We start from the raw sequence: 26,438 nt of genomic DNA, 5'->3' as shown, positions 1-26,438 counted from the left end.
TTAATAATCTCATATGTATATACTGTACTCGATACCATCTACTGCATCTTGCCTATGCCGCTCTGTACCATCACTCATTCATATATCTTTATGTACATATTCTTTATCCCCTTACACTGTGTATAAGACAGTAGTTTTGGAATTGTTAGTTAGATTACTTGTTGGTTATTACTGCATTGTCGGAACTAGAAGCACAAGCATTTCGCTACACTCGCATTAACATCTGCTAACCATGTGTATGTGACAAATAAAATGTGATTTGATTTGAGATGTTAGAACAAAATGAGACGAGTAAGGGTTTACACATTTTTTGAGAATTTCCTGAAGTGAATGGTGGGCTGTGAACGATGGTAGACAACACATCCCCTTCAACATGCATACTATAAACAGACCAAACTCATCTTGTATTCTCTTACTATCTTTGGTTTCTGTGAGAGAAAAAAGCATTGCTGCGTCCAGAAACTACCCATCGTTGGATTACTTTTGATTACTAGAAAGTGTTGTACTCAATTATTTTGTTCAATGGTGAGCTCACCCGTGATGTGATTAATTATAATAGTAATTACTACTAGCTAATTCATATTGCAGTTTATGTCAGCCGAGAGTTATAAAAATATGACCGCTTGTATTTTAGCGCTAGGATAAATGTAGCGGACATTTTTTTCGGTTTGGATGATTGTGTTATGCTGTAGATACTTCTGTGAATGTCTGAACATTGAATCCAAAAATAAACTGCTCACATTCAGGACATAACTTTGTAAGGACTGCGTTTGTGCAAAATGTTTCTGAAAAAACAGTGTGGCTCAAATGCTGATTGTTGCGTGATTTGAAACTGGCTGTTCTATATAATAATGTTCTAATCACACCGGTTTGATCGTGCTAAAGGGACCACTGTAGAATGATCACACCCCTGTGTTGGTACATGTGAAAAGGTTAAAAACAATATGTTACCTATCCTTTTATCTGTAAAATGTATTGTACAACAAGTTACATTTGTTTTTATCACTTTATAAATGTAATTATGGGGTTCCACCCTGTAAATGTAATTTGCCTGATAATGCACAATTGGAGAAGGCGAGATGACTGAAACAGGAACCAACTTTGCCACGATTCATACAGTGGATACAAATGAACGTCATATTTAAGGCTCTCTCATACTAATTGATTACACAATGTAAACACATGATTCCAGTGGTTTCCATGACGAAGAGGTTAATAACTACCTACATGTACATATTACCTCAATTACCTCGTCTAATCGGTGACCCCGCTCATTGACTCTGTACCGGTACCCACTGTATATAGTCTCACTATTGTTATTTTACTGCTGCTCTTTAATTACTTGTTCCTTTTATTATTCTTATTCAGATTTTTTAAAACTGCATTGTTGGTTAGGGGCTTGTAAGTAAGCACTTCACTGTAAGGTTGTATTCGGCGCATGTGACCAATACAATTTGATTTGTTATTTATACAGTATATACATTTTATTAGTGCAGATTTCTCATGTAGATAACACGAAACGTAAGCGGATTCATATGACCTTATCTCTTCAGCTTCCTCTCTCTTCTGGGAAACAACCCTACATACATTTTTCAGCAAGTGTTACGTTGATCATGAAAAGGATAAGACACATGCCCATGGTCGCAGAAACACACACACACACACACACTTATAGCCCTTCACTTGAGAATTCCACACTGTTGGCATAGGTTGTTTTTACACCAGTCTTAAAAGGCCCACGTCGACCGCCGAACGCCGAACGCCTTCCAAACAAGGAGAGGAGCCAACTTCGGCGGAAGTCGTGACACTTCCTATGATGTAATAATTACCATGGTAATGTAGAACGTTCATTTAAATTATTCTAACTGACGTGGCTCATGCAATGGAATGTATTTTTTTCCGTAATGTAATTTGAGTTGGTTCAACAAATCACAACACAGATTGATGGGAACACTTCCTGCTTTTACTTCCTGCCTTTACTTCCTGCTTTGCGCTTATGGGTACACTCGCGTTGGCCGCCAGTCCACCCGTTATGCCATCATTTACTTGAATGGGGACACCTGTTCTATTCATTCTTATGTCTATGGGGTCAATGCTCAATACTTCTGTAAATGTGCCATTACATGAATTACATGAACAAAGGGGGAAAAGAATAGAACATAGGCAGGGGATGGCCAGGGAGGTTCTCTTGATAAGTGCGTCAATTAGACCATTTTACTGTCCTGCTAAGCATTCAAAATGTAATGAGTACTTGGTGTCAGGGAAAATGTAAGGAGTAAAAAGTAGATTATTTTCTTTAGGAATGTAGTGGAGTAAAAGTTGTAAAAAATATATAAATAGTAAAGTACAGATACCCCAAAAAACAACTTAAGTAGTACTTAAAAGTATTTTTACTTAAGTACTTTACACCACTGGAAAAGAAGGAGATGTGAGATGGCCATAGAATGTTGCATTGTTGCATCACCAGCTGTAGAATCACCCATTACTCTAAGCTCTAGATTGCCGATGATTGTAAGTACGGAATCACAGAACTCAAACGTGTCACAATGGACCAGAAGGTACTAAATCCTGTTAAGATGTTCTGTGGCTTCACATTCAGAAGAACCTCCCCTGCCCTCGACCTGGCTTGCTGCTCTCCCTCGCAAGCAGCATGTCCTCAGCAGCCTGTGTTTCAGAGAACCCAAGGCAAAGCCCTTTCACGCCAGGACGCTACCCAGACATACCCATGTCTCCAACTGCCCTCTCTAAAGGCGACACACTGAGTTGCCAGGATGGGTAAGACTTTAAATGATCAACTCACATAGAAAACATTGTACCTTGTTGATTGATATTGCATAGGTCTGTTGAGGATCAGAATGTCAATGCATATAGAAATAATGTAGTTTGTATTTGTGTTGTATATTGAGATGCTAAGAGAAACTGATTGTCCCATAGGCTCTTCACTAAACTTGCTAGCCAATCGGCGGAGTCCTCCAGCATGACATCAGGGTCATGTGACCTGAGCAGGCAGATCGTGTCCCAGTTGGAGTGCTACCTGTCCAATGAACACCTGGCAGAGGATGGCTTCCTGCTCAAACACGTCCAGAGGAACAGGATGGGATACGTCAGCCTCAAGCTGCTCACCTCCTTCAAAAAGGTAATGCCAGCTTTATGAGATCAAGGTGGTTCCCTCATTTGCTATTTTATTAGGACCCCATTTAGCTGTTACAAAAGCAGCAGCTACTCTTCCTGTTTCAAAACATGAAACATGACATAATACAGAACATTAGTAGACAAGAACAGCTCAAGGATAGAACTACATACATGTATTTCTTAAAGGCACACACAGCCTACATATCAATGCATACACACAAACTATCTAGGTCAAATAGGAGAGAGGCGTTGTGCCCTGAGGTGTTGCTTTATCTGTCTTTTGAAACCAGGTTTTCTGTTTATTTGAGCAATGCAATGGAATGGAGTTCCACACAATAATGGCTCTATATAATACTGTACGCTTTGTTGAATTTGTTCTGGATTTGGGGACTGTGAAAAGACCCCTGGTGACATGTCTGGTGGGGTAAGTGTGTGGGTCAGAGCAGTGCGTAAGTTGACTATGCAAACAATTTAACACATGAATGTTTCTTATAAAAAGAAGAAGTGATGCAGTCTGTCAACTCTTAGCCAAGAGAGACTGGCATGCATAGTATTTATATCAGCCCTCTGACTACAATGAAGAGCAAGACATGCCACTCTGTTCATTCACTCCAATGACTCTCAAAATTCTAATTCAAGAATTCCTTTACAGCCAATTTACTATGATGGTGAATATTATGTAAGCCTGGTCTGAAAAATATTGTGCTGTCTTGCCAACTACAATGACCAAAGGAGTTGACAAGACCGTACAAACAGATCTGTGACCAGGCTATGTAGATATTGGTAAGGCTTGAAAACACAACCCAAAGCAAACCTGTTGTATGTACGTGTTTTATAAACCAAACCTGGGCCATGTTTAGTAGCCAAATGTTGAACACTGCAGATAGAAATGCCATGAACCGATGCCAGGAATAGAACAAACATGCCTCAGATGTGAAGGATGATCACTGACATGTAGATAAGGAGGATGATCACTGACATGTAGATGTGGGGGATGATCACTGACATGTAGATGTGGAGGATGATCACTGACATGTAGATGTGGAGGATGATCACTGACATGTAGATGTGGAGGATGATCACTGACATGTAGATGTGGAGGATGATCACTGACATGTAGATGTGGAGGATGATCACTGACATGTAGATGTGGAGGATGATCACTGACATGTAGATAAGGAGGATGATCACTGACATGTAGATAAGGAGGATGATCACTGACATGTAGATGTGGAGGATGATCACTGACATGTAGATGTGGAGGATGATCACTGACATGTAGATGTGGAGGATGATCACTGACATGTAGATGTGGAGGATGATCACTGACATGTAGATGTGGAGGATGATCACTGACATGTAGATGTGGAGGATGATCACTGACATGTAGATGTGGAGGATGATCACTGACATGTAGATGTGGAGGATGATCACTGACATGTAGATGTGGAGGATGATCACTGACATGTAGATGTGGAGGATGATCACTGACATGTAGATGTGGGGGATGATCACTGACATGTAGATGTGGGGGATGATCACAGACATGTAGATGTGGAGGATGATCACTGACATGTAGATGTGGAGGATGATCACTGACATGTAGATGTGGCGGATGATCACTGACATGTAGATGTGGAGGATGATCACTGACATGTAGATGTGGAGGATGATCACTGACATGTAGATGTGGGGGATGATCACTGACATGTAGATGTGGAGGATGATCACCGACATGTAGATGTGGAGGATGATCACCGACGTGTAGATGTGGAGGATGATCACTGACGTGTAGATGTGGAGGATGATCACTGACGTGTAGATGTGGAGGATGATCACTGACATGTAGATGTGGAGGATGATCACTGACATGTAGATGTGGAGGATGATCACTGACATGTAGATGTGGAGGATGATCACTGACATGTAGATGTGGAGGATGATCACTGACATGTAGATGTGGAGGATGATCACAGACATGTAGATTTGGAGGATGATCACTGACATGTAGATGTGGAGGATGATCACTGACATGTAGATGTGGAGGATGATCACTGACATGTAGATGTGGAGGATGATCACTGACATGTAGATGTGGAGGATGATCACTGACATGTAGATGTGGAGGATGATCACTGACATGTAGATGTGGGGGATGATCACTGACATGTAGATGTGGGGGATGATCACTGACATGTAGATGTGGGGGATGATCACTGACATGTAGATGTGGGGGATGATCACTGACATGTAGATGTGGGGGATGATCACTGACATGTAGATGTGGGGGATGATCACTGACATGTAGATGTGGAGGATGATCACTGACATGTAGATGTGGAGGATGATCACTGACATGTAGATGTGGAGGATGATGTGATTCTTTATTCTACATATCATATTTATATCTGAATGTTCCAAAACGTTGCACCTTGCTATTTCGTCGTTGTAAATAATCAGTTGTACTTGATTAACCTGCCTGGTAAAATACCTGTGTGTCTCAGATGAAGGAGCTGACGAGAGACTGGCGCACCACCCTGGCCGCAGCGCTGTGCTCTGATTCGCTGGAGGTCAACAGGGAAGGGACCAAAGTGAGGCGCAGAGAGCCTCTGCCTGATTGGCTGTTGAGTGCCCCTAACAGCAAGCTGCTACTAGCCTGGAACCTGTTTGGGGAAAACACAAGAAGTGACATCTCTACCCTCAGCAGCTTGGACCAACAGGTTGTCCTAGAGAAAGCTCTGAAGCTGTTCAGTGCCCATGCTGCCGTGGCCTCGCTGCGTATCCTCCGTCCTGGGAAAGAGCTTCCTGTGGAGCTGAGACGCCATGCCAGGAGGCATGCCGAGCTGGGCCGCAGGTAAAACCAAAGGCAGCGTTTGTTGACTATTGATCATCAATATTGTCCTCAATTAGGGCAGTCTCTATGAAGTCCCAACATTGCTTCTCACTTTAGATACCTGTTAGTGTAATTTTACAGGACTGACAGACATGGGCACTGTCCTATATACATAATTACAAAGAAATGCATTACAAAACTATTGTGCACTGGGAAAATATGGCAAAATCTCTCAACTGTTGTTTTCCATGTCATCAGGACGTGTGCTGTGGTGGAGTTTGAGACCCTGGAGGGGGCCAGGTTGGCCTACCGAGCCTTGCAGAGAGGAGGAGCAGAGGGGGCCGTGGTTTGTGTCGCCAGCCTGGGCAGCCCTGGCACGCGCTCACCCCCCTCCTCCTCGTCCCACCCCACCAACCGGCAGGTGGAGAAGGAGGGTGAAGAGGACCCCAAACCAGATGGAGGCCCCGAGGTGACTAAGGTGTCCCAGAAAAATCCCAAGGTGAAATCGAGATGTTTCACCAACAGCTCCCTGAAGGATCCAGTCCCGTCTAGATGTTTCATAAACGACTCTATGAAGGATCCGGAACTACTGAAGAGCTTAGAGTCTGACCCTGCCCAGACCACAGTCCCAACCCTGGGTTCAGCCCCAGCCAGGTTTTCATGCAGAAGGATCCAGCGCCATAAGTCCCTGGACAGCCCCCTGGGCCAGGAGGTTCATTGCCAAACATCACAAAGGGATAGGCCCTCCTCCTCGGACAGCCATGCGTCCCGCGTCCCCCTGGTCCTGTCTAAGCTCCGGGACTCTAGGTCTGGAGGTGTGGGAAGGAGCAGGTGCTCTGGGGACCATGCACAGGAGAAGGTGGCCTGCCCCTGGGTGCAGCGCCAGAAGGTGGCTACTAGCGCGGCCCTACTCCACCCGGAAACCCCGGGCAAGCTGCGGAGACAGACTCTGCCCCTGAGGGTGGTGCGTCTGCCCCAAGGACCCTACGGGACCAAGGGCTTCTATGGAGGCAGGGGAAGAGGGAAGCTAACTCAGCAGCAGTAATCTGTCTGTCTATTGAACAACAAACCTCTTCTGGATGACACCCTGTCTGTCCCTTTAAATGTTTCGACTGATGAAATTAAATATATTGTAGTGACGATTGTTGCCATGATAACAAAAAAAGAGTTAAGTCATCGAAATGAAAGAGAAATAAAACATTTTTCATATTAAACACACAGTATTTGTTGTGAAATACATGTGAGAACTCTCCCTGAGAGCATCAGCTGATGTCTGTGTTATTACTCTGTTATTCACTGACACTTGTGATGTTGTACCATATCTGGAGCTAGGGGCACTGTTGTCCTGCTTTATAATACAGAATGAAGATAAATGCATTACACTTTCTTTATAGTCAAATAGCTCTAAATGGCCATTTAGATGTGAAAATGTAATGACCATGTAATGAGCATTGTTACAGTTACCTCAGGGCTCTCCAACCCTGTTCTCGGGGAGCTACCTAATTGTAACTAACTTGATTCAGCTTATGAACCAGCTAACTATTCAAATCAGGTGCGGTAAATTAGGGATGGAGCGAAAACCTACCAGACAGTAGCTCTCTAGGAGCAAGGTTGGAGAGCCCTGCCCTACATGCCTGGCTCTGGTGAAAAGTAGTGCACTATGTAGGGAATAGGCTGCCATTTGGGGTACACCCTTAGTGAGTGTGGGGAATGTTCAGCATATGGTTGGTCCATGCTGTCACAGCATACTGTGCAATGTATTGGTTAAGATGTAATACTGAATAAGCCTTTGTTTACATTTGGGGTTTATACCAGGTTTATATTGTACATTGTTTAGGTTTGGGGTTGATTGTGAGGAAGTATTCAGTCACTACTTCTATAAACGTGTCACTGTCAGTCTGGTGACATCTGTAATATAGCCTGGTGGTTGAACCAGACTGAACGCTGGGCTTAAGGTGAAACAAGCTGTCTGTAAGGCACAGTAATAACGTCTGGGATAAAGCTGTACTGTAGAAACTAGATATGTCCTCCTGAAAATCCTGCAACACGTGGATTGTTTGGACCAAATGAGTCATTGGAATCAATGGAGTATGTTTCAAAGAGGTGGATACTAAGATGATCCCTCAGTATCCTACACAGGGACATCTGGTAAAGGCTCAACCTTGTTGGGAGAGACATCTGCATCCCAATAGGCACCCTATTCCCTACGTAGTGCTGTACTTTTCACCAGGGCCCAAGTAATGCACTATATAGGGAATAAGGTGCCATTTGGGGTGCAGCCCAAACCTCGATGGAAAGGATTCCCCTGTATTTCCTACTTCTCCACCAGCAGCTCCCAGCCTTAACAGGAAGCCATTGCGAGGGTCAAATTACCAGGGTTAGAGCTTCCAAGCCCATTCAATGAATTCTTATTTCCATGATTGACAGTGTCAAATAAATATAATAAAGTAAAGTATACTCACTGTGGTAAGAAAATCCATAGCTATGAAGGCACTTTCCTGTGAAATGTAAGTAAAATCTGTCACAGCTTTCAGAAAGTATTCACAGCCCTTTACTTTCACCACATTTTGTTGTTACAGCCTGAATTTAAAATGAATCAACTGTTAATTTGATGTCACTGGCCTACGTGCAATACAACAATGTTAAAGTGAAGTTATATTTTTTGAAATGTTTAGAAATGTATTAAACATGAAAAGCTGAAATGTCTTGAGTATTCAACCCCTTTGTTATGGCAAGCCTAAATAAGTTCAGGAGTAAAAGCATCTTTTCACTTTGCTATTGTGTGTAGATGGGTGACAAGAAATATATTTTTTATGCATTTTGAAAGTATCAATCAAAAGTTTGGACACCTACTCATTCCAGGGTTCTTCTTTATTTTTTTACTATTTTCTACATTGTAGAATAATAGTGAAGACATTTAAAAACATGAAATAACACATATGGAATCATGTAGTAACCAAAAAAGTGTTACACAATTCAAAATATATGTTATATTTGAGATTCTACAAAGTAGCCACCCTTTGCCTTGATGACAGCTTTGCACACTCTTGGCATTCTCTCAACCAGCTTCTTGAGATAGTCACCTGGAATGCATTTCAATTAACAGGTGTGCCTTGTTGAAAGTTAATTTGTGGAATTTCTTTCCTTCTTAATGCGTTTTAGCCAATCAGTTGTGTTGTGACAAGGTAGGGAAAGTATACAGAAGATAGCCCTATTTGGTAAAAGACGAAGTCCCTAATATGGCAAGAACAGCTCAACTAAGCAAAGAGAAACGACAGTCCCTCACTACTTTAAGACATGAAGGTCAGTCAATCCATACAATTTTACCAGCCTCAGAAACTGCATTCCAAATAAAAGCTTCAGAAATCTGTCTTTTGGTCTGATGAATCCACATTTTTGGTTCCAACCGCCGTGTCTTTGTGAGACGCAGAGTAGGTGAACGGATGATCTCTGCATGTATGGTTCCCACCATGAAGCGTGGAGGAGAAGGTGTGATGGTGCTTTGCTGGTGACACTGTTTGTGATTTATTTAGTATTCAAGACACACTTAACCAGCATGGCTACCACAGCATTCTGCAGCAATATGCCATCCCATCTGGTTTGCACTTAGTGGGACTATAATTTGTTTTTCAACAGGACAATGGCCCAACACACCTCCAGGCTGTGTAAGGGCTATTAGACCAAGAAGGAGAGTGATGGAGTTTGAGTTTGAGTTTATTTGTATTTTTACAGGGACAGTGCACATTAATCAACATTTCAGTAAAAGTGCCGGTTTTAGCCAACCGGCTAATTTTCAACCGCAGTCCCTGGGCAGGTTATTAAAAACAATTACAATATAGACAATAGCAACATAGAACAAGCAAGACATAGCATACAGACAGAGCAACATAGGACAAGCAAGACGTAGCATACAGACAGAGCAGCATAAAACAAAAAGCAGCAAGACAAAATTCATAAAAGCAACAAAGTGTTTCCACACCTCACAAGCTACAGACAACAGACAACATGGAGTGGCAACACACAGCTAGGGACCATGTTCACAAATCGGATTGACCTTTAGCCATGTCTTCAAGCATTTTGTGAAAGTGTGATATGTGGTGCAGTTATGTGTGTCTGATGGCAGTGTATTCCAGACATGGGAAGCTCTCACAGAGAATGCAGATTTACTAAAGGTGCTTTTCCTTAGGGGAACTATACAGTCACCTCTCATGGCAGACCTTGTGGATCTGCTGCCATATGTCTGGGTTTTCTGTTTAACAAAAATATTGAGTGGAGGGGGAGCCAGGCCATTGAGGATCTTGAATACAAGACATGCGTCGGTGTAGTGCACAAGATTTTCCCAACTCAAGAGCTCATGCTTTCTAAGGATGTGACAATGATGATGGCTATTGGGCTTCCTATCAAGCACTTTGAGAGCCTGTTTGTAGACAGACTGAATAGGTTTTAATGTTGTACAGCAAGCTTGGGCCCAACTAGTCAAGCAGTATGTTAAGTGGGGGAGTATCATAGATTTGAAGTACAGTTTTGCTACCTCTGTAGTCAAACAATTTCGTATAAATCGGAAATTAGCTAGGTTGAATTTGGTTATTTGAATTACCTTTTTCACATGCTTTTTAAAAGAGAGGTTGGAATCAAGTATGATGCCAAGGTACTTAAAATCGGATACCACCTGGAGCTTCTCCCCTGACACATAGACATCTGGCTCAGTAGCATCTGTTGCCCTCTTTGTGAAGAACATGCAAACAGTTTTTTTCACATTGAGATGCAAACACGAGTCACTGAGCCACTTTGTAACCTGGACCATTACAGTAGTGAGTTCTTGTGCAGCTTGTTGTTTGCTCTTTGCATGCACATATATCACTGTATCATCTGCATACATTTGAACTTCAGACCCAGTACAGACAGAAGGCAGATCATTAATGTACAGGCTGAACAGGAGGGGCCCCAGTATTGACCCTTGGGGCACGCCCACATCATAGCTACGAGTGGGCGACAGCTCATTGCTCACTCTGACACACTGAGTTCTGCCTTCAAGGTATGGTTTCATCCATCTCAAGGCATCAGGGGAAAAGTTGAACTTGGACAATTTTGTGATGAGAATCTCATGGTTAACAGTATCAAAAGCCTTCCTTAGGTCCAGAAACACAGCCCCAACAGCACCCCCTTTGTCCATCTTGGACTTCACATTTTCCAGAAGAAAGCAGTTGACCGTTTCTGTGGAGTGTTTCGCTCTGAAGCCAAACTGCATGGAGTGTAATGTGAAGGGGCTGTTGTTGAGGTGGGCAATCAGTTGTTCTGCTACACACTTTTCAACAACCTTTGACACCACAGGTAATATACTAATGGGCCTGTAGTTACTCACGTTAGCAGGGTCTCCTGATTTAAAGATGGCCGTTATTATGGCCGACTTCCATACCCTTGGAAACACACCGAGACCAATAGATGTGTTGGTGACCTTAGTAATGGGGCCAATGAGTGACTCTTTGTAGTTTTTAAGAAAGGTAGAGTCCATCCCAAACACATCTTTGGCTTTAGAGTTCTTTAGTGAGCTAAACACCTTGTTCACCTTTGACTCAGAAACCTCCCTTATGATGAAGACAGGTTGAGTGTCATTCACTAGCACTGAGCCCAAGAAACAAGTGGAGGGGTTCTGTGTCAGTACCCTGACAGAGTCAATAAAGTAGGAATTGAAGGCTATTGCTATTTCGACTGCATCCTGTGTTAGATTGTTATTCACCATGATTTCTAGTCTTTTTGCAGTGTTACTATGGTCTTTCCCTGTTAACTTTTTTAGATTCTCCCATATCAATTTAGAATTTCCCTTTGCTTCACCAATTATGTTAATAAAAAAGTTTGCCTTGGCCTGTCTGATTTCTTTCATCACCTTATTTCTCAACATGGTAAACCTACGTCTGTCATGCTCTAATTTAGATTTTAGGGCTATTTTTAGAGCATAATCTCGTTCTTTCATCAATTTCCAGATTTCTCCATTTAGCCAAGGAAGAGTGCTCTTTTGGCCAGGTTTGGATTTGATTTTCTTTAGGAAGCCATTTATTGTAGTCTGGATTGTGGATAGAAAAACCTGACTATCAGCTTCCACGTCTGTATAGGACAAGAGATCATTCCAGTTTATTCCCTTAATTGCTTTTTCAAAATTATTTAATTCACTCTTAGGTATTCTGAGTTGATCCGGCTTTCTAACAGTAGAGAGGTTAAACCTGTTCTTAGACAGCTTTCTGGCTATAAGTGTCAGATTATGATCAGACAGCCCAGTAACCATATTGAATGATTTAGTCACTCTCTCTGGTTTATTACTGAACACCAAATCAATCTGTGTTTTAGAGCAACAAGTCACCCTGGTTGGCCCTTTAACTAGCTGTGTAAGGTCAAAGGTATTAGTGATCCGTTTGAGGGTTTTCCTACAACACTTGTCTTCATAATTAATGTTAAAATCTCCCATTAAGATGACCTCTTTCCCAAAATCACATTCCCTAAGCATGGTATTAAACTGATCAAAAAACACACTTTTGGTGGAAGGTGGCCTATACATTCCAATGAGGGTAAAAGACATTTGGGGAGACAGTGTAACGTTCAGGCCGATACATTCTAGTTCATTATCACATGACCACTCAATTTGTTTACATCGGATATGTTCTTTAATGTAAATCATCACACCCCCTCCTCTTCCCTCAATCCTGTCTCTCCTGAAAACATTGTAGCCAGGCACAAGCAAAGCAGCACATGGATAGTGTTTATGAAGCCATGTCTCTGAGAGGCAGAGAAAGTCAAGGTTGGAGTCTGTGAGTAGATGTTGAATTTGATCACTTTTTGGAATGACACTACGAATGTTCAAGTGCCCCCCTAGTAGTCCCTTGGGCTTAGCTCGTGGGTCCCAGATGACTCGAGAGTGAATGACACATTGAAAAAAGTTACATTTTCTGTGTTTTCTGACGGCTGGGTTTAGGCCGTTTTGTTTCGTTTTGATTAGGGGCAGTTCGGTAGCGCAATTAACAATCCCTCCCGCCTGCACTGGATGCGGGGAACTAATTAAAATAGCTTGCGTACCAGAAGCAGAGTCAGGGATCGCATATAGCGACTCTGGTATGTTTGAAGAGTCAAAATCTATCCTGGAACTGGGTGAGTCGAGAGAAACCATAGGACCATAGCACTCACCCACCTCCACTGCGGCGACGACCAGTGGACGAGGCCATCCACCGCTCTCCACTCCGGTGCGTATCACTGGCTCGGTGATATTGGGCCCAGGATTGAGTTGTACATCCCCGGAGAGCAGGAGGGTAGCGAACATGTAGTTTAACAGTTTCCGATAAATGTTGGACTTGTGTTTGTTACGCCTAAGCGGTTCAGTAGAATAAGGAGCGAGGTAGACTTGGCCAATATTCAGAACATTATGGTATGCTGTGTACTGTCCGCTCCCGTGGAACGGTGAACCAATGTGTTTGGTGTTGATATTCTCCGGTAGTAGACTGATTGTGTCATCCCAGCAAGGACGCACTGAGATTATCAGTAGAGCAGCTACATAACTGACAATCATGGCAGAGTACTGGAGATAAAACACATAATTGCGCTTTAACTCTTTGCATGAGTTACTTAGCTGGGATCGGCGTACACCTGATGGTTTAGATAAAATTACAGCATTCGAATGAGAAGCGGCACCTGCCGCACCACCCTGTCTTCCGTCCGCCATTTTGTTGGTCCGTCTTGGAATCATGAGATCTACGAAGATCTACGAAGATAATGCATTGCACTTTGATGTATGGCCGAGTAGGAAATTCTTCAGGTCCCCCAACTTCGATGGCTGGTATCGCCTGCGACACGGAGATGGCCCAGAAACCAGAATGTCTCCACCTAGAGGTCGTCTGTGATGCTGTGCTGCATCAGATGACCTGGAATCCATAATCACCCGACCTCCACCCAATTGAGATGGTTTGGGGTGAGTTGGACTGCAGAGTGAAGGAAAAGCAGCCAACAAGAGCTCAGCATATGTGGGAACTACTTCAAGGCGGTTTCAAAAGCATTCCAGGTGGAGCTGGTTGAGAGAATGCCAAGAGTCTGTAAAGATGTCAAGGGTGGCTACTTTGAAAAATATCAAATATAAATATATTTTTATTTGTTTAACACTTTGCTTACTATGTGATTCTATGTGTGTTATTTAATAGTTTCGATGTCATTACTATTATTCTACATTGTAGAAAATAGAAAAAATTAAGAAAAACCCTTGAATGAGTATGTGTGTCCAAATTTTGAATGGTAAAATGATCATGGCGTTTGGTGTACGCTTTTGAATAAAAAAAAACGTTATTTTCATAAATTTTATAATAACAGCAAAGTTAAAAAGCTTATTGTCAAAGTTAACCCCGCTTGGTTTTAAAATGAATAAGACTGAAAAATACATGAGAATAATAAACAATAAAATGATATAAACAAGCAGTGGCTCGCCTGTATTAATATCTATATAATATAAAATACCGTTCCCTTGTGCTAAAATAAGAACAACAAAAATGAAGGCGACAGTTAGGCTATTACGACAAAATAAATGTGGGATGTTATTAAAATAATAATTTAAAAAACAAACAAATGATCTAAACAATAAGAAAATCAATATTCATAATAATATTTCATAATAAAATATAATCTCTTAGTGCTACCAGTAGCCTTTGACAAAAGGGGAAGTTGGTTGGGAAACTTATGGCGCATTTCAGAACAGAGACCGGAACTTAGTCAGAACTGTCGCTCGTTCCCATATGAAAAGTTGTCATCAAGATGGTATTTTTTGTTTTTAAAGCAATCTCTTTAGGGTGTTTTTTGTAAATCCGAGTAGTAGTAGACCTCTGTGATTGGTTGAACTTGCTGCTTGATGACAGTAGCACCTCCCTCCTCCTCTGTGATAGGATAGCTGTGGCAGGTCAGGTGACATGACAGGTGGTTGGGTTGATAGGTACGGTGGCTGAGATGGGAAACTCAGAACCAGAGGCTGTTCAGCACAGAATGGTTATGTTGCATAGTGGTCAAAACTGCCCAGCTACTCCAGAGAGGCTCTGTAACACAGCTGAAACTGATCCTAAAGAGAGGGAAACAGGAAATACACACATCAGTCAATCATATACAGTATCTATAAGTTTTGCTCCCTGCAGCTTTGTTTTCATTGATTGTAACATATTTTCAAATTATTTACTTTTTGATATCTTGGCATAGATTCTACACGTGTTTGGAACTCTGAGGGTTGCGACACCATTCTTCCAACAGAGATTCCATCATTTTGTATTTTGTTGATTGTGGTGGAAAATGCTAGTCTGAGTACCAGTCACTTTAGCTAACAGTCCACTCCTTTCCACTCCTTGTCATTGCCAAAGATAAGCGCTGGATTTATGGCGGAGTTGCTCATTGGTTGTTGGAAATGACATTCATATTTTCCATGACAACATGTGGAGCCTCGAAAATAGAATTAACAAACAAATTATCAAAAACAAACATTTGGCTGTTAGCAAGTTGTTGTATTTGGAGACGTTTTGTGGTTGGAATTGCAGTATGTTGTGATGTGGTGAGGTTGTACCCAGGTGCAGAGAAGAGACCAGACGAGAAATCAGCGGATAAACATAATACTTTACTGAGAAACGGTAATGGAAGGATCACAGTAACACTGGGAAAACAACAAACACTAAGACTCGAAAACTCACTCAGGAGACAAATGCACATGGCAGATAATTCCAGCTTCAGCAAAGGACAACAGAAAACACACCTCTGTTAACCTGTTGAGTGTAGGGGGCAGTATTTTGATGTTTGGATGAAAAACGTACCCAAAGTAAACTGCCTATTTCTCAGGCCCAGAAAATAGAATATGCATATAATTGTCAGATTAGGATTAAAAACACTCTAACGTTTCCAAAACTGTCAGAATATTGTCTGTGAGTATAACAGACCTGATATTGCAGGCGAAAACCTGAGGAAAATCCAACTAGGAAGTGCCTTTCCCTATGGCTTCCACATGGTGTGAAAAGTTTTTAGACAAAGTTTCAGCCTTTTATTCTGAAAAATGAGCGAGAACGATCACATCGCGTCAGTGGATGGCTGGGTGTCCCTAGAGTTTTGCATGCGCCAACAGCTTGGAGCAGACATTTTCTCTCTCTCTCTCCTATTGAAAAAGCTATGGTCCGGTTGAAATATCATCGATTTTTTATTGTAAAAACAACCTGAGGATTGATTATAAAAACCGTTTGACATGTTTCTACGAACTTTACGGATACTATTTGGAATTTTTCGTCTGCCCATCGTGACCTGCACGAGCCTGTGGATTACAAAATGCAAATGAATTACTTAAAAATGTGATTTTCTGGATTTTTGTTTTAGATTCCGTCTCTCACAGTTGAAGTGTACCTATGATAAAAATGACAGACTTCTACATGCTTTGTAAGTAGGAAAACCTGCAAAATCGGCAGGGTCTCAAATACTTGTTCTCCCCACTGTACGTGACCCGTTTCAAAGCTAGGCATATGCTGACATCACTACTTTACAGGGAGAAATGTTCATGTTTTTATTTTTATCAAAATGTGTTTTTTTGGGGCAGAAATGCCATGTGAACTATCATGTGCCTTAACTAAATAGTATTCCATCTGTAAATACAAGTAAGATTGTTTACCACTCGGCCATCACAACTTTCTCAATTAGCTCAGATAAAGACAAAAGTATTCTGAGCACTTGAATCACTGGACAAGTCCATGTCTTAAAGAGATTATCCATATCAAGTCACCAAGGATATGTTCAAAATACTGGTTTATCATAGCACTGCGAGCAGATTTCAACCCTGCGCAGGAAGACAACATGGGATTTACAGTCCAAAGCCTTAACCACTCTGCCATCAAAACTTACTCTGTTATCTTGCAGTCCTTAACAGCTCGGCTATCTCACAACCAGCAGGATCTGGACTGAAGAGGGTATTTGAATTCTTTGTCTTGTAAAAAAAATTCTGAGCACTTGAATCAAAGGACAAGTCCACAGATTAAGGACATTTTCCATATCAACTCCCCAATGGCATGTTGCAAATTAAATCTTCATATGGTGTTAATCAGAAGATATTCATTTTCTCAATAAATGTTCCTTTTGTTAGATGAAGTCTCTTTATATCCAAAAACCTCAGTTTTGTTAGCGAGTTTTCTTCAGTAATCCACAGGCTCAAACTCAGTCAAAACAATCAGACAAAAATCCTAATTGTATCCGTAAAGTTCATAGAAACATGTAAAACGATGTTTATATTCAATCCTAAGGTTGTTTTTTAGCCTAAAAGATCTATAATATTTCAACCGGACAATAACGTCATCAATATAAAAGGTAAACAAGAAATGCACATGCGCCTGAAAAAACTCTGCGTCACGTTTGGGTCCACTCGTTCAGACTGCTCTTACTCCCTCATTTATAAGAATACAAGCCTGAAACTATTTCTAAAGACTGTTGATATCTAGTGGAAGGCATAGGAACTGCAAATGGAGTCCTATGTCAATGGATACTGTAATGGCATTGAATAGAAAACTACAAAACCAACAAAAAAAACTACTTTCTGAATGGATTTTTCTCAGGTTTTCGCCTGGTAAATCAGTTCTGTTATACTCACAGATTCTATTTGAACAGCTTTGGAATGTTTAGAGTGTTTTCTATCCGAATCTACCAGTTATATGCATATCATATCTTCTTCTTCGAGTTGCAGGACGTTACATTTGGGCATGCTTTTCATCCAAAATTCCAGATGCTGCCCCCCTACCCTAGACAGGGGACATTATCCATATCAAGTCCCCAATGACATGTTGCAAATAAAGACTGGTTTGTCAAAGCGCTGTGAGCAGGGTTCGAACCTGCACGGGGAAACCCCATTGGATTTAGAATCCAACGCCTTAACCTCTCGGCCATCACAGCTTCTCCTGTTACCTACGATGCCTTAACCAGTCCGCTATCTCGTTCTGTCCATTTTACCTCTAAAATGACCATATTATCGCTATTGAAGAGCCTACTTTAAATGTTTGTCATGGAAGATCAATTCTGGGCACTTGAATCAAAGGACATGTCCACACATTATCCATATCAAGTCCCCAATGATATGTTACAACAGTCTTCTGAAGAGCCTATCTGAAATGTTTCTCAAGGAATATACACTGCTCCAAAAAATAAAGGGAACACTTAAACAACACAATGTAACTCCAAGTCAATCACACTTCTGTGAGATCAAACTGTCCACTTAGGAAGCAACACTGACTGACAATCAATTTCACATGCTGTTGTGCAAATGGAATAGACAACAGGTGGAAATTATAGGCAATTAGCAAGACACCCCCAATAAAGGAGTGGTTCTGCAGGTGGTGACCACAGACCCCTTCTCAGTTCCTATGCTTCCTGGCTGATGTTTTGGTCACTTTTGAATGCTGGCGGTGCTTTCACTCTAGTGGTAGCATGAGACGGAGTCTACAACCCACACAAGTGGCTCAGGTAGTGCAGCTCATCCAGGATGGCACATCAATACGAGCTGTGTCAAGAAGTTTTGCTGTGTTTGTCAGCGTAGTGTCCAGAGCATGGAGGCGCTATCAGGAGACAGGCCAGTACATCAGGAGACGTGGAGGAGGCCGTAGGAGGGCAACAACCCAGCAGCAGGACCGCTACCTCCGCCTTTGTGCAAGGAGGAGCAGGAGGAGCACTGCCAGTCAAAACAATCAGACAAAAATCCTAATTGTATCCGTAAAGTTCATAGAAACATGTAAAACAATGTTTATATTCAATCCTAAGGTTGTTTTTTAGCCTAAAAGATCTATAATATTTCAACCGGACAATAACGTCATCAATATAAAAGGTAAACAAGAAATGCACATGCGCCTGAAAAAACTCTGCATCACGTTTGGGTCCACACATTCAGACTGCTCTTACTCCCTCATTTATAAGAATACAAGCCTGAAACTATTTCTAAAGACTGTTGATATCTAGTGGAAGGCATAGGAACTGCAAATGGAGTCCTATGTCAATGGATACTGTAATGGCATTGAATAGAAAACTACAAAACCAACAAAAAAAACTACTTTCTGAATGGATTTTCTCAGGTTCTCGCCTGGTAAATCAGTTCTGTTATACTCACAGATTCTATTTTAACAGCTTTGGAAAGTTTAGAGTGTTTTCTATCCGAATCTACCAGTTACATGCATATCCTATCTTCTGGGCCCGAGTAGCAGGACGTTACATTTGGGCATGCTTTTCATCCAAAATTCCAAATGCTGCCCCTACCCTAGACAGAGGACATTATCTATATCAAGTCCCCAATGACATGTTGCAAATAAAGACTGGTTTGTCAAAGCGCTGTGAGCAGGGTTCAAACCTGCGCGGGGAAACCCCATTGGATTTCGAATCCAACGCCTTAACCTCTCGGCCATCACAGCTTCTGCTGTTACCTACGATGCCTTAACCAGTCCGCTATATCGTTCTGTCCATTATACCTCTAAAACGACCATATTATCGCTATTGAAGAGCCTACTTTAAATGTTTGTCATGGAAGATCAATTCTGGGTACTTGAATCAAAGGACATGTCCACACATTATCCATATCAAGTCCCAAATGATATGTTACAAATAAAGAATGGATTGTCGGTGTGCGGTGAGCAGGGCTCGAACCTGCACGGGGAAACCCCATTGGATTTCGATTCCAACACCTTAACCTCTCGGCCATCACAGCTCCTCCTGTTACCTAAGATGCCTTAACCAGTCCGCTATCTCGTTCTGTCCATTTTACCTCTAAAATGACCATATTATCGCTATTGAAGAGCCTACTTTAAATGTTTGTCATGGAAGATCAATTCTGGGTACTTGAATCAAAGGACATGTCCACACATTATCCATATCAAGTCCCGAATGATATGTTACAAATAAAGACTGAATTGTCGGTGTGCGGTGTTGAGCAGGGTTTCGAACCGTCGCTGGGAGACACCATTGGATTTCAAGTCCAATGCCTTAACCACTCAGCCATCGGAGCTTGCTAGTTTAACTAACAGGCCTTAACCAGTTAATTATCTCATTCTGTCAGTTTTACTTCTGTAAAGACGAGACAGTCTTCTGAAGAGGCTATCTGAAATGTTTCTCAAGGAATATAAACTGCTCAAAAAAATAAAGGGAACACTTAAACAACACAATGTAACTCCAAGTCAATCACACTTCTGTGAGATCAAACTGTCCACTTAGGAAGCAACACTGACTGACAATCAATTTCACATGCAGTTGTGCAAATGGAATAGACAACAGGTGGAAATTATAGGCAATTAGCAAGACACCCCCAATAAAGGAGTGGTTCTGCAGGTGGTGACCACAGACTCCTTCTCAGTTCCTATGCTTCCTGGCTGATGTTTTGGTCACTTTTGAATGCTGGCGGTGCTTTCACTCTAGTGGTAGCATGAGACGGAGTCTACAACCCACACAAGTGGCTCAGGTAGTGCAGCTCATTCAAGATGGCACATCAATATGAGCTGTGTCAAGAAGGTTTGCTGTGTTTGTCAGCGTAGTGTCCAGAGCATGGAGGCGCTATCAGGAGACAGGCCAGTACATCAGGAGACGTGGAGGAGGCCGTAGGAGGGCAACAACCCAGCAGCAGGACCGCTACCTCCGCCTTTGTGCAAGGAGGAGCAGGAGGAGCACTGCCAGTCAAAACAATCAGACAAAAATCCTAATTGTATCCGTAAAGTTCATAGAAACATGTAAAACAATGTTTATATTCAATCCTAAGGTTGTTTTTTAGCCTAAAAGATCTATAATATTTCAACCGGACAATAACGTCATCAATATAAAAGGTAAACAAGAAATGCACATGCGCCTGAAAAAACTTTGCATCACGATTGGGTCCACTCGTTCAGACTGCTCTTACTCCCTCATTTATAAGAATACAAGCCTGAAACTATTTCTAAAGACTGTTGATATCTAGTGGAAGGCATAGAAACTGCAAATGGAGTCCTATGTCAATGGATACTGTAATGGCATTGAATAGAAAACTACAAAACCAACAAAAAAAACTACTTTCTGAATGGATTTTCTCAGGTTTTCGCCTGGTAAATCCGTTCTGTTATACTTACAGATTCTATTTTAACAGCTTTGGAAAGTTTAGAGTGTTTTCTATCCGAATCTACCAGTTACATGCATATCCTATCTTCTGGGCCCGAGTTGCAGGACGTTACATTTGGGCATGCTTTTCATCAAAAATTCTAAATGCTGCCCCCTACCCTAGACAGGGGACATTATCCATATCAAGTCCCCAATGACATGTTGCAAAAAAAGAGTGGTTTGTCAAAGCGCTGTGAGCAGGGTTCGAACCTGCGCGGGGAAACCCCATTGGATTTCGAATCCAACGCCTTAACCTCTCGGCCATCACAGCTTCTCCTGTTACCTACGATGCCTTAACCAGTCCGCTATCTCGTTCTGTCCATTATACCTCTAAAACGACCATATTATCGCTATTGAAGAGCCTACTTTAAATGTTTGTCATGGAAGATCAATTCTGGGTACTTGAATCAAAGGACATGTCCACACATTATCCATATCAAGTCCCCAATGATATGTTACAAATAAAGAATGGATTGTCGTTGTGCGGTGAGCAGGGTTCGAACCTGCGCGGGGAAACCCCATTGGATTTCGAATCCAACGCCTTAACCTCTCGGCCATCACAGCTCCTCCTGTCACCTAAGATGCCTTAACCAGTCCGCTATCTCGTTCTGTCCATTTTACCTCTAAAATGACCATATTATCGCTATTGAAGAGCCTACTTTAAATGTTTGTCATGGAAGATCAATTCTGGGTACTTAAATCAAAGGACATGTCCACACATTATCCATATCAAGTCCCAAATGATATGTTACAAATAAAGACTGAATTGTCGGTGTGCGGTGTTGAGCAGGGTTTCGAACCGTCGCTGGGAGACACCATTGGATTTCAAGTCCAATGCCTTAACCACTCAGCCATCGGAGCTTGCTTGTTTAACTAACAGGCCTTAACCAGTTAATTATCTCATTCTGTCAGTTTTACTTCTGTAAAGACGAGACAGTCTTCTGAAGAGGCTATCTGAAATGTTTCTCAAGGAATATAAACTGCTCAAAAAAATAAAGGGAACACTTAAACAACACAATGTAACTCCAAGTCAATCACACTTCTGTGAGATCAAACTGTCCACTTAGGAAGCAACACTGACTGACAATCAATTTCACATGCAGTTGTGCAAATGGAATAGACAACAGGTGGAAATTATAGGCAATTAGCAAGACACCCCCAATAAAGGAGTGGTTCTGCAGGTGGTGACCACAGACTCCTTCTCAGTTCCTATGCTTCCTGGCTGATGTTTTGGTCACTTTTGAATGCTGGCGGTGCTTTCACTCTAGTGGTAGCATGAGACGGAGTCTACAACCCACACAAGTGGCTCAGGTAGTGCAGCTCATTCAGGATGGCACATCAATATGAGCTGTGTCAAGAAGGTTTGCTGTGTTTGTCAGCGTAGTGTCCAGAGCATGGAGGCGCTATCAGGAGACAGGCCAGTACATCAGGAGATGTGGAGGAGGCCGTAGGAGGGCAACAACCCAGCAGCAGGACCGCTACCTCCACCTTTGTGCAAGGAGGAGCAGGAGGAGCACTGCCAGTCAAAACAATCAGACAAAAATCCTAATTGTATCCGTAAAGTTCATAGAAACATGTAAAACAATGTTTATATTCAATCCTAAGGTTGTTTTTTAGCCTAAAAGATCTATAACATTTCAACCGGACAATAACGTCATCAATATAAAAGGTAAACAAGAAATGCACATGCGCCTGAAAAAACTCTGCATCACGTTTGGGTCCACTCGTTCAGACTGCTCTTACTCCCTCATTTATAAGAATACAAGCCTGAAACTATTTCTAAAGACTGTTGATATCTAGTGGAAGGCATAGAAACTTCAAATGGAGTCCTATGTCAATGGATACTGTAATGGCATTGAATAGAAAACTACAAAACCAACAAAAGAAACTACTTTCTGAATGGATTTTCTCAGGTTTTCGCCTGGTAAATCCGTTCTGTTATACTTACAGATTCTATTTTAACAGCTTTGGAAAGTTTAGAGTGTTTTCTATCCGAATCTACCAGTTACATGCATATCCTATCTTCTGGGCACGAGTTGCAGGACGTTACATTTGGGCATGCTTTTCATCAAAAATTCTAAATGCTGCCCCCTACCCTAGACAGGGGACATTATCCATATCAAGTCCCCAATGACATGTTGCAAAAAAAGAGTGGTTTGTCAAAGCGCTGTGAGCAGGGTTCGAACCTGCGCGGGGAAACCCCATTGGATTTCGAATCCAACGCCTTAACCTCTCGGCCATCACAGCTTCTGCTGTTACCTACGATGCCTTAACCAGTCCGCTATCTCGTTCTGTCCATTATACCTCTAAAATGATCATATTATCGCTATTGAAGAGCCTACTTTAAATGTTTGTCATGGAAGATCAATTCTGGGTACTTGAATCAAAGGACATGTCCACACATTATCCATATCAAGTCCCCAATGATATGTTACAAATAAAGAATGGATTGTCGGTGTGCGGTGAGCAGGGCTCGAACCTGCGCGGGGAAACCCCATTGGATTTCGATTCCAACGCCTTAACCTCTCGGCCATCACAGCTCCTCCTGTTACCTAAGATGCCTTAACCAGTCCGCTATCTCGTTCTGTCCATTATACCTCTAAAACGACCATATTATCGCTATTGAAGAGCCTACTTTAAATGTTTGTCATGGAAGATCAATTCTGGGTACTTGAATCAAAGGACATGTCCACACATTATCCATATCAAGTCCCCAATGATATGTTACAAATAGAGACTGAATTGTCAGTGTGCGGTGTTGAGCAGGGTTCGAACCGAGGCAGGGAGACACCATTGGATTTCAAGTCCAATGCCTTAACCACTCAGCCATCGGAGCATGCTAGTTTAACTAACAGGCCTTAACCAGTTAATTATCTCATTCTGTCAGTTTTACTTCTGTAAAGACGAGACAGTCTTCTGAAGAGCCTATCTGAAATGTTTCTCAAGGAATATACACTGCTCAAAAAAATTAAGGGAACACTTAAACAACACAATGTAACTCCAAGTCAATCACACTTCTGTGAGATCAAACTGTCCACTTAGGAAGCAACACTGATTGACAATCAATTTCACATGCTGTTGTGCAAATGGAATAGACAACAGGTGGAAATTATAGGCAATTAGCAAGACACCCCCAATAAAGGAGTGGTTCTGCAGGTGGTGACCACAGACCCCTTCTCAGTTCCTATGCTTCCTGGCTGATGTTTTGGTCACTTTTGAATGCTGGCGGTGCTTTCACTCTAGTGGTAGCATGAGACGGAGTCTACAACCCACACAAGTGGCTCAGGTAGTGCAGCTCATCCAGGATGGCACATCAATACGAGCTGTGTCAAGAAGGTTTGCTGTGTTTGTCAGCGTAGTGTCCAGAGCATGGAGGCGCTATCAGGAGACAGGCCAGTACATCAGGAGACGTGGAAGAGGCCGTAGGAGGGCAACAACCCAGCAGCAGGACCGCTACCTCCACCTTTGTGCAAGGAGGAGCAGGAGGAGCACTGCCAGTCAAAACAATCAGACAAAAATCCTAATTGTATCCGTAAAGTTCATAGAAACATGTAAAACAATGTTTATATTCAATCCTAAGGTTGTTTTTTAGCCTAAAAGATCTATAACATTTCAACCGGACAATAACGTCATCAATATAAAAGGTAAACAAGAAATGCACATGCGCCTTTAAAAACTCTGCATCACGTTTGGGTCCACTCGTTCAGACTGCTCTTACTCCCTCATTTATAAGAATACAAGCCTGAAACTATTTCTAAAGACTGTTGATATCTAGTGGAAGGCATAGAAACTGCAAATGGAGTCCTATGTCAATGGATACTGTAATGGCATTGAATAGAAAACTACAAAACCAACAAAAAAAACTACTTTCTGAATGGATTTTCTCAGGTTTTCGCCTGGTAAATCCGTTCTGTTATACTTACAGATTCTATTTTAACAGCTTTGGAAAGTTTAGAGTGTTTTCTATCCGAATCTACCAGTTACATGCATATCCTATCTTCTGGGCACGAGTTGCAGGACGTTACATTTGGGCATGCTTTTCATCAAAAATTCTAAATGCTGCCCCCTACCCTAGACAGGGGACATTATCCATATCAAGTCCCCAATGACATGTTGCAAAAAAAGAGTGGTTTGTCAAAGCGCTGTGAGCAGGGTTCGAACCTGCGCGGGGAAACCCCATTGGATTTCGAATCCAACGCCTTAACCTCTCGGCCATCACAGCTTCTGCTGTTACCTACGATGCCTTAACCAGTCCGCTATCTCGTTCTGTCCATTTTACCTCTAAAATGACCATATTATCGCTATTGAAGAGCCTACTTTAAATGTTTGTCATGGAAGATCAATTCTGGGTACTTGAATCAAAGGACATGTCCACACATTATCCATATCAAGTCCCCAATGATATGTTACAAATAAAGAATGGATTGTCGGTGTGCGGTGAGCAGGGCTCGAACCTGCGCGGGGAAACCCCATTGGATTTCGATTCCAACGCCTTAACCTCTCGGCCATCACAGCTCCTCCTGTTACCTAAGATGCCTTAACCAGTCCGCTATCTCGTTCTGTCCATTTTACCTCTAAAATGACCATATTATCGCTATTGAAGAGCCTACTTTAAATGTTTGTCATGGAAGATCAATTCTGGGTACTTAAATCAAAGGACATGTCCACACATTATCCATATCAAGTCCCGAATGATATGTTACAAATAAAGACTGAATTGTCGGTGTGCGGTGTTGAGCAGGGTTTCGAACCGTCGCTGGGAGACACCATTGGATTTCAAGTCCAATGCCTTAACCACTCAGCCATCGGAGCTTGCTAGTTTAACTAACAGGCCTTAACCAGTTAATTATCTCATTCTGTCAGTTTTACTTCTGTAAAGACGAGACAGTCTTCTGAAGAGGCTATCTGAAATGTTTCTCAAGGAATATAAACTGCTCAAAAAAATAAAGGGAACACTTAAACAACACAATGTAACTCCAAGTCAATCACACTTCTGTGAGATCAAACTGTCCACTTAGGAAGCAACACTGACTGACAATCAATTTCACATGCAGTTGTGAAAATGGAATAGACAACAGGTGGAAATTATAGGCAATTAGCAAGACACCCCCAATAAAGGAGTGGTTCTGCAGGTGGTGACCACAGACTCCTTCTCAGTTCCTATGCTTCCTGGCTGATGTTTTGGTCACTTTTGAATGCTGGCGGTGCTTTCACTCTAGTGGTAGCATGAGACGGAGTCTACAACCCACACAAGTGGCTCAGGTAGTGCAGCTCATTCAGGATGGCACATCAATATGAGCTGTGTCAAGAAGGTTTGCTGTGTTTGTCAGCGTAGTGTCCAGAG

The 26,438-nt window shown here is 42.0% G+C and overlaps 1 protein-coding gene and 8 non-coding genes across 9 annotated transcripts; 1 reads left to right on the top strand and 8 right to left on the bottom strand.

Annotated features, from left to right (window-relative positions):
• Positions 1-5,636: 5,636 nt before the first annotated feature.
• Positions 5,637-7,010, top strand: LOC109883584 (la-related protein 6-like). Its single transcript, XM_031806381.1, has 2 exons — positions 5,637-5,986; positions 6,224-7,010. The coding sequence occupies exons 1-2, from the start codon at positions 5,637-5,639 to the stop codon at positions 7,008-7,010; spliced, it is 1,137 nt and encodes a 378-aa protein (XP_031662241.1).
• Positions 7,011-19,307: 12,297 nt separating this feature from the next.
• Positions 19,308-19,389, bottom strand: trnas-cga (transfer RNA serine (anticodon CGA)). Its single transcript has one exon. It is a non-coding gene; the product is annotated as a tRNA-Ser (tRNA).
• A 211-nt stretch (positions 19,390-19,600) lies between these two features.
• On the bottom strand, positions 19,601-19,682 carry trnas-cga (transfer RNA serine (anticodon CGA)). The gene has a single exon. It is a non-coding gene; the product is annotated as a tRNA-Ser (tRNA).
• A 1,601-nt stretch (positions 19,683-21,283) lies between these two features.
• trnas-cga (transfer RNA serine (anticodon CGA)) lies at positions 21,284-21,365 on the bottom strand. Its single transcript has one exon. It is a non-coding gene; the product is annotated as a tRNA-Ser (tRNA).
• Positions 21,366-21,576: 211 nt separating this feature from the next.
• On the bottom strand, positions 21,577-21,658 carry trnas-cga (transfer RNA serine (anticodon CGA)). Its single transcript has one exon. It is a non-coding gene; the product is annotated as a tRNA-Ser (tRNA).
• A 1,601-nt stretch (positions 21,659-23,259) lies between these two features.
• Positions 23,260-23,341, bottom strand: trnas-cga (transfer RNA serine (anticodon CGA)). The gene has a single exon. It is a non-coding gene; the product is annotated as a tRNA-Ser (tRNA).
• A 211-nt stretch (positions 23,342-23,552) lies between these two features.
• Positions 23,553-23,634, bottom strand: trnas-cga (transfer RNA serine (anticodon CGA)). The gene has a single exon. It is a non-coding gene; the product is annotated as a tRNA-Ser (tRNA).
• A 1,600-nt stretch (positions 23,635-25,234) lies between these two features.
• trnas-cga (transfer RNA serine (anticodon CGA)) lies at positions 25,235-25,316 on the bottom strand. Its single transcript has one exon. It is a non-coding gene; the product is annotated as a tRNA-Ser (tRNA).
• A 211-nt stretch (positions 25,317-25,527) lies between these two features.
• trnas-cga (transfer RNA serine (anticodon CGA)) lies at positions 25,528-25,609 on the bottom strand. The gene has a single exon. It is a non-coding gene; the product is annotated as a tRNA-Ser (tRNA).
• Positions 25,610-26,438: the final 829 nt, after the last annotated feature.

Source organism: Oncorhynchus kisutch, linkage group LG27 (assembly GCF_002021735.2).
Source record: "Oncorhynchus kisutch isolate 150728-3 linkage group LG27, Okis_V2, whole genome shotgun sequence".
NCBI lineage: Eukaryota > Metazoa > Chordata > Actinopteri > Salmoniformes > Salmonidae > Oncorhynchus > Oncorhynchus kisutch.
The sequence above is the reverse complement of the archived record's forward strand: the minus strand, read 5'-3'. Positions and strand labels throughout refer to the sequence as shown.

Coding starts and splice junctions, on each gene's coding strand:
- LOC109883584 (XM_031806381.1), top strand. CDS start 5,637: ATGAAGGAGCTGACGAGAGACTGGCGCACCACCCTGGCCGCAGCGCTG. Junction 5,987..6,223: donor CATGCCGAGCTGGGCCGCAG/GTAAAACCAAAG, acceptor CCATGTCATCAG/GACGTGTGCTGTGGTGGAGT.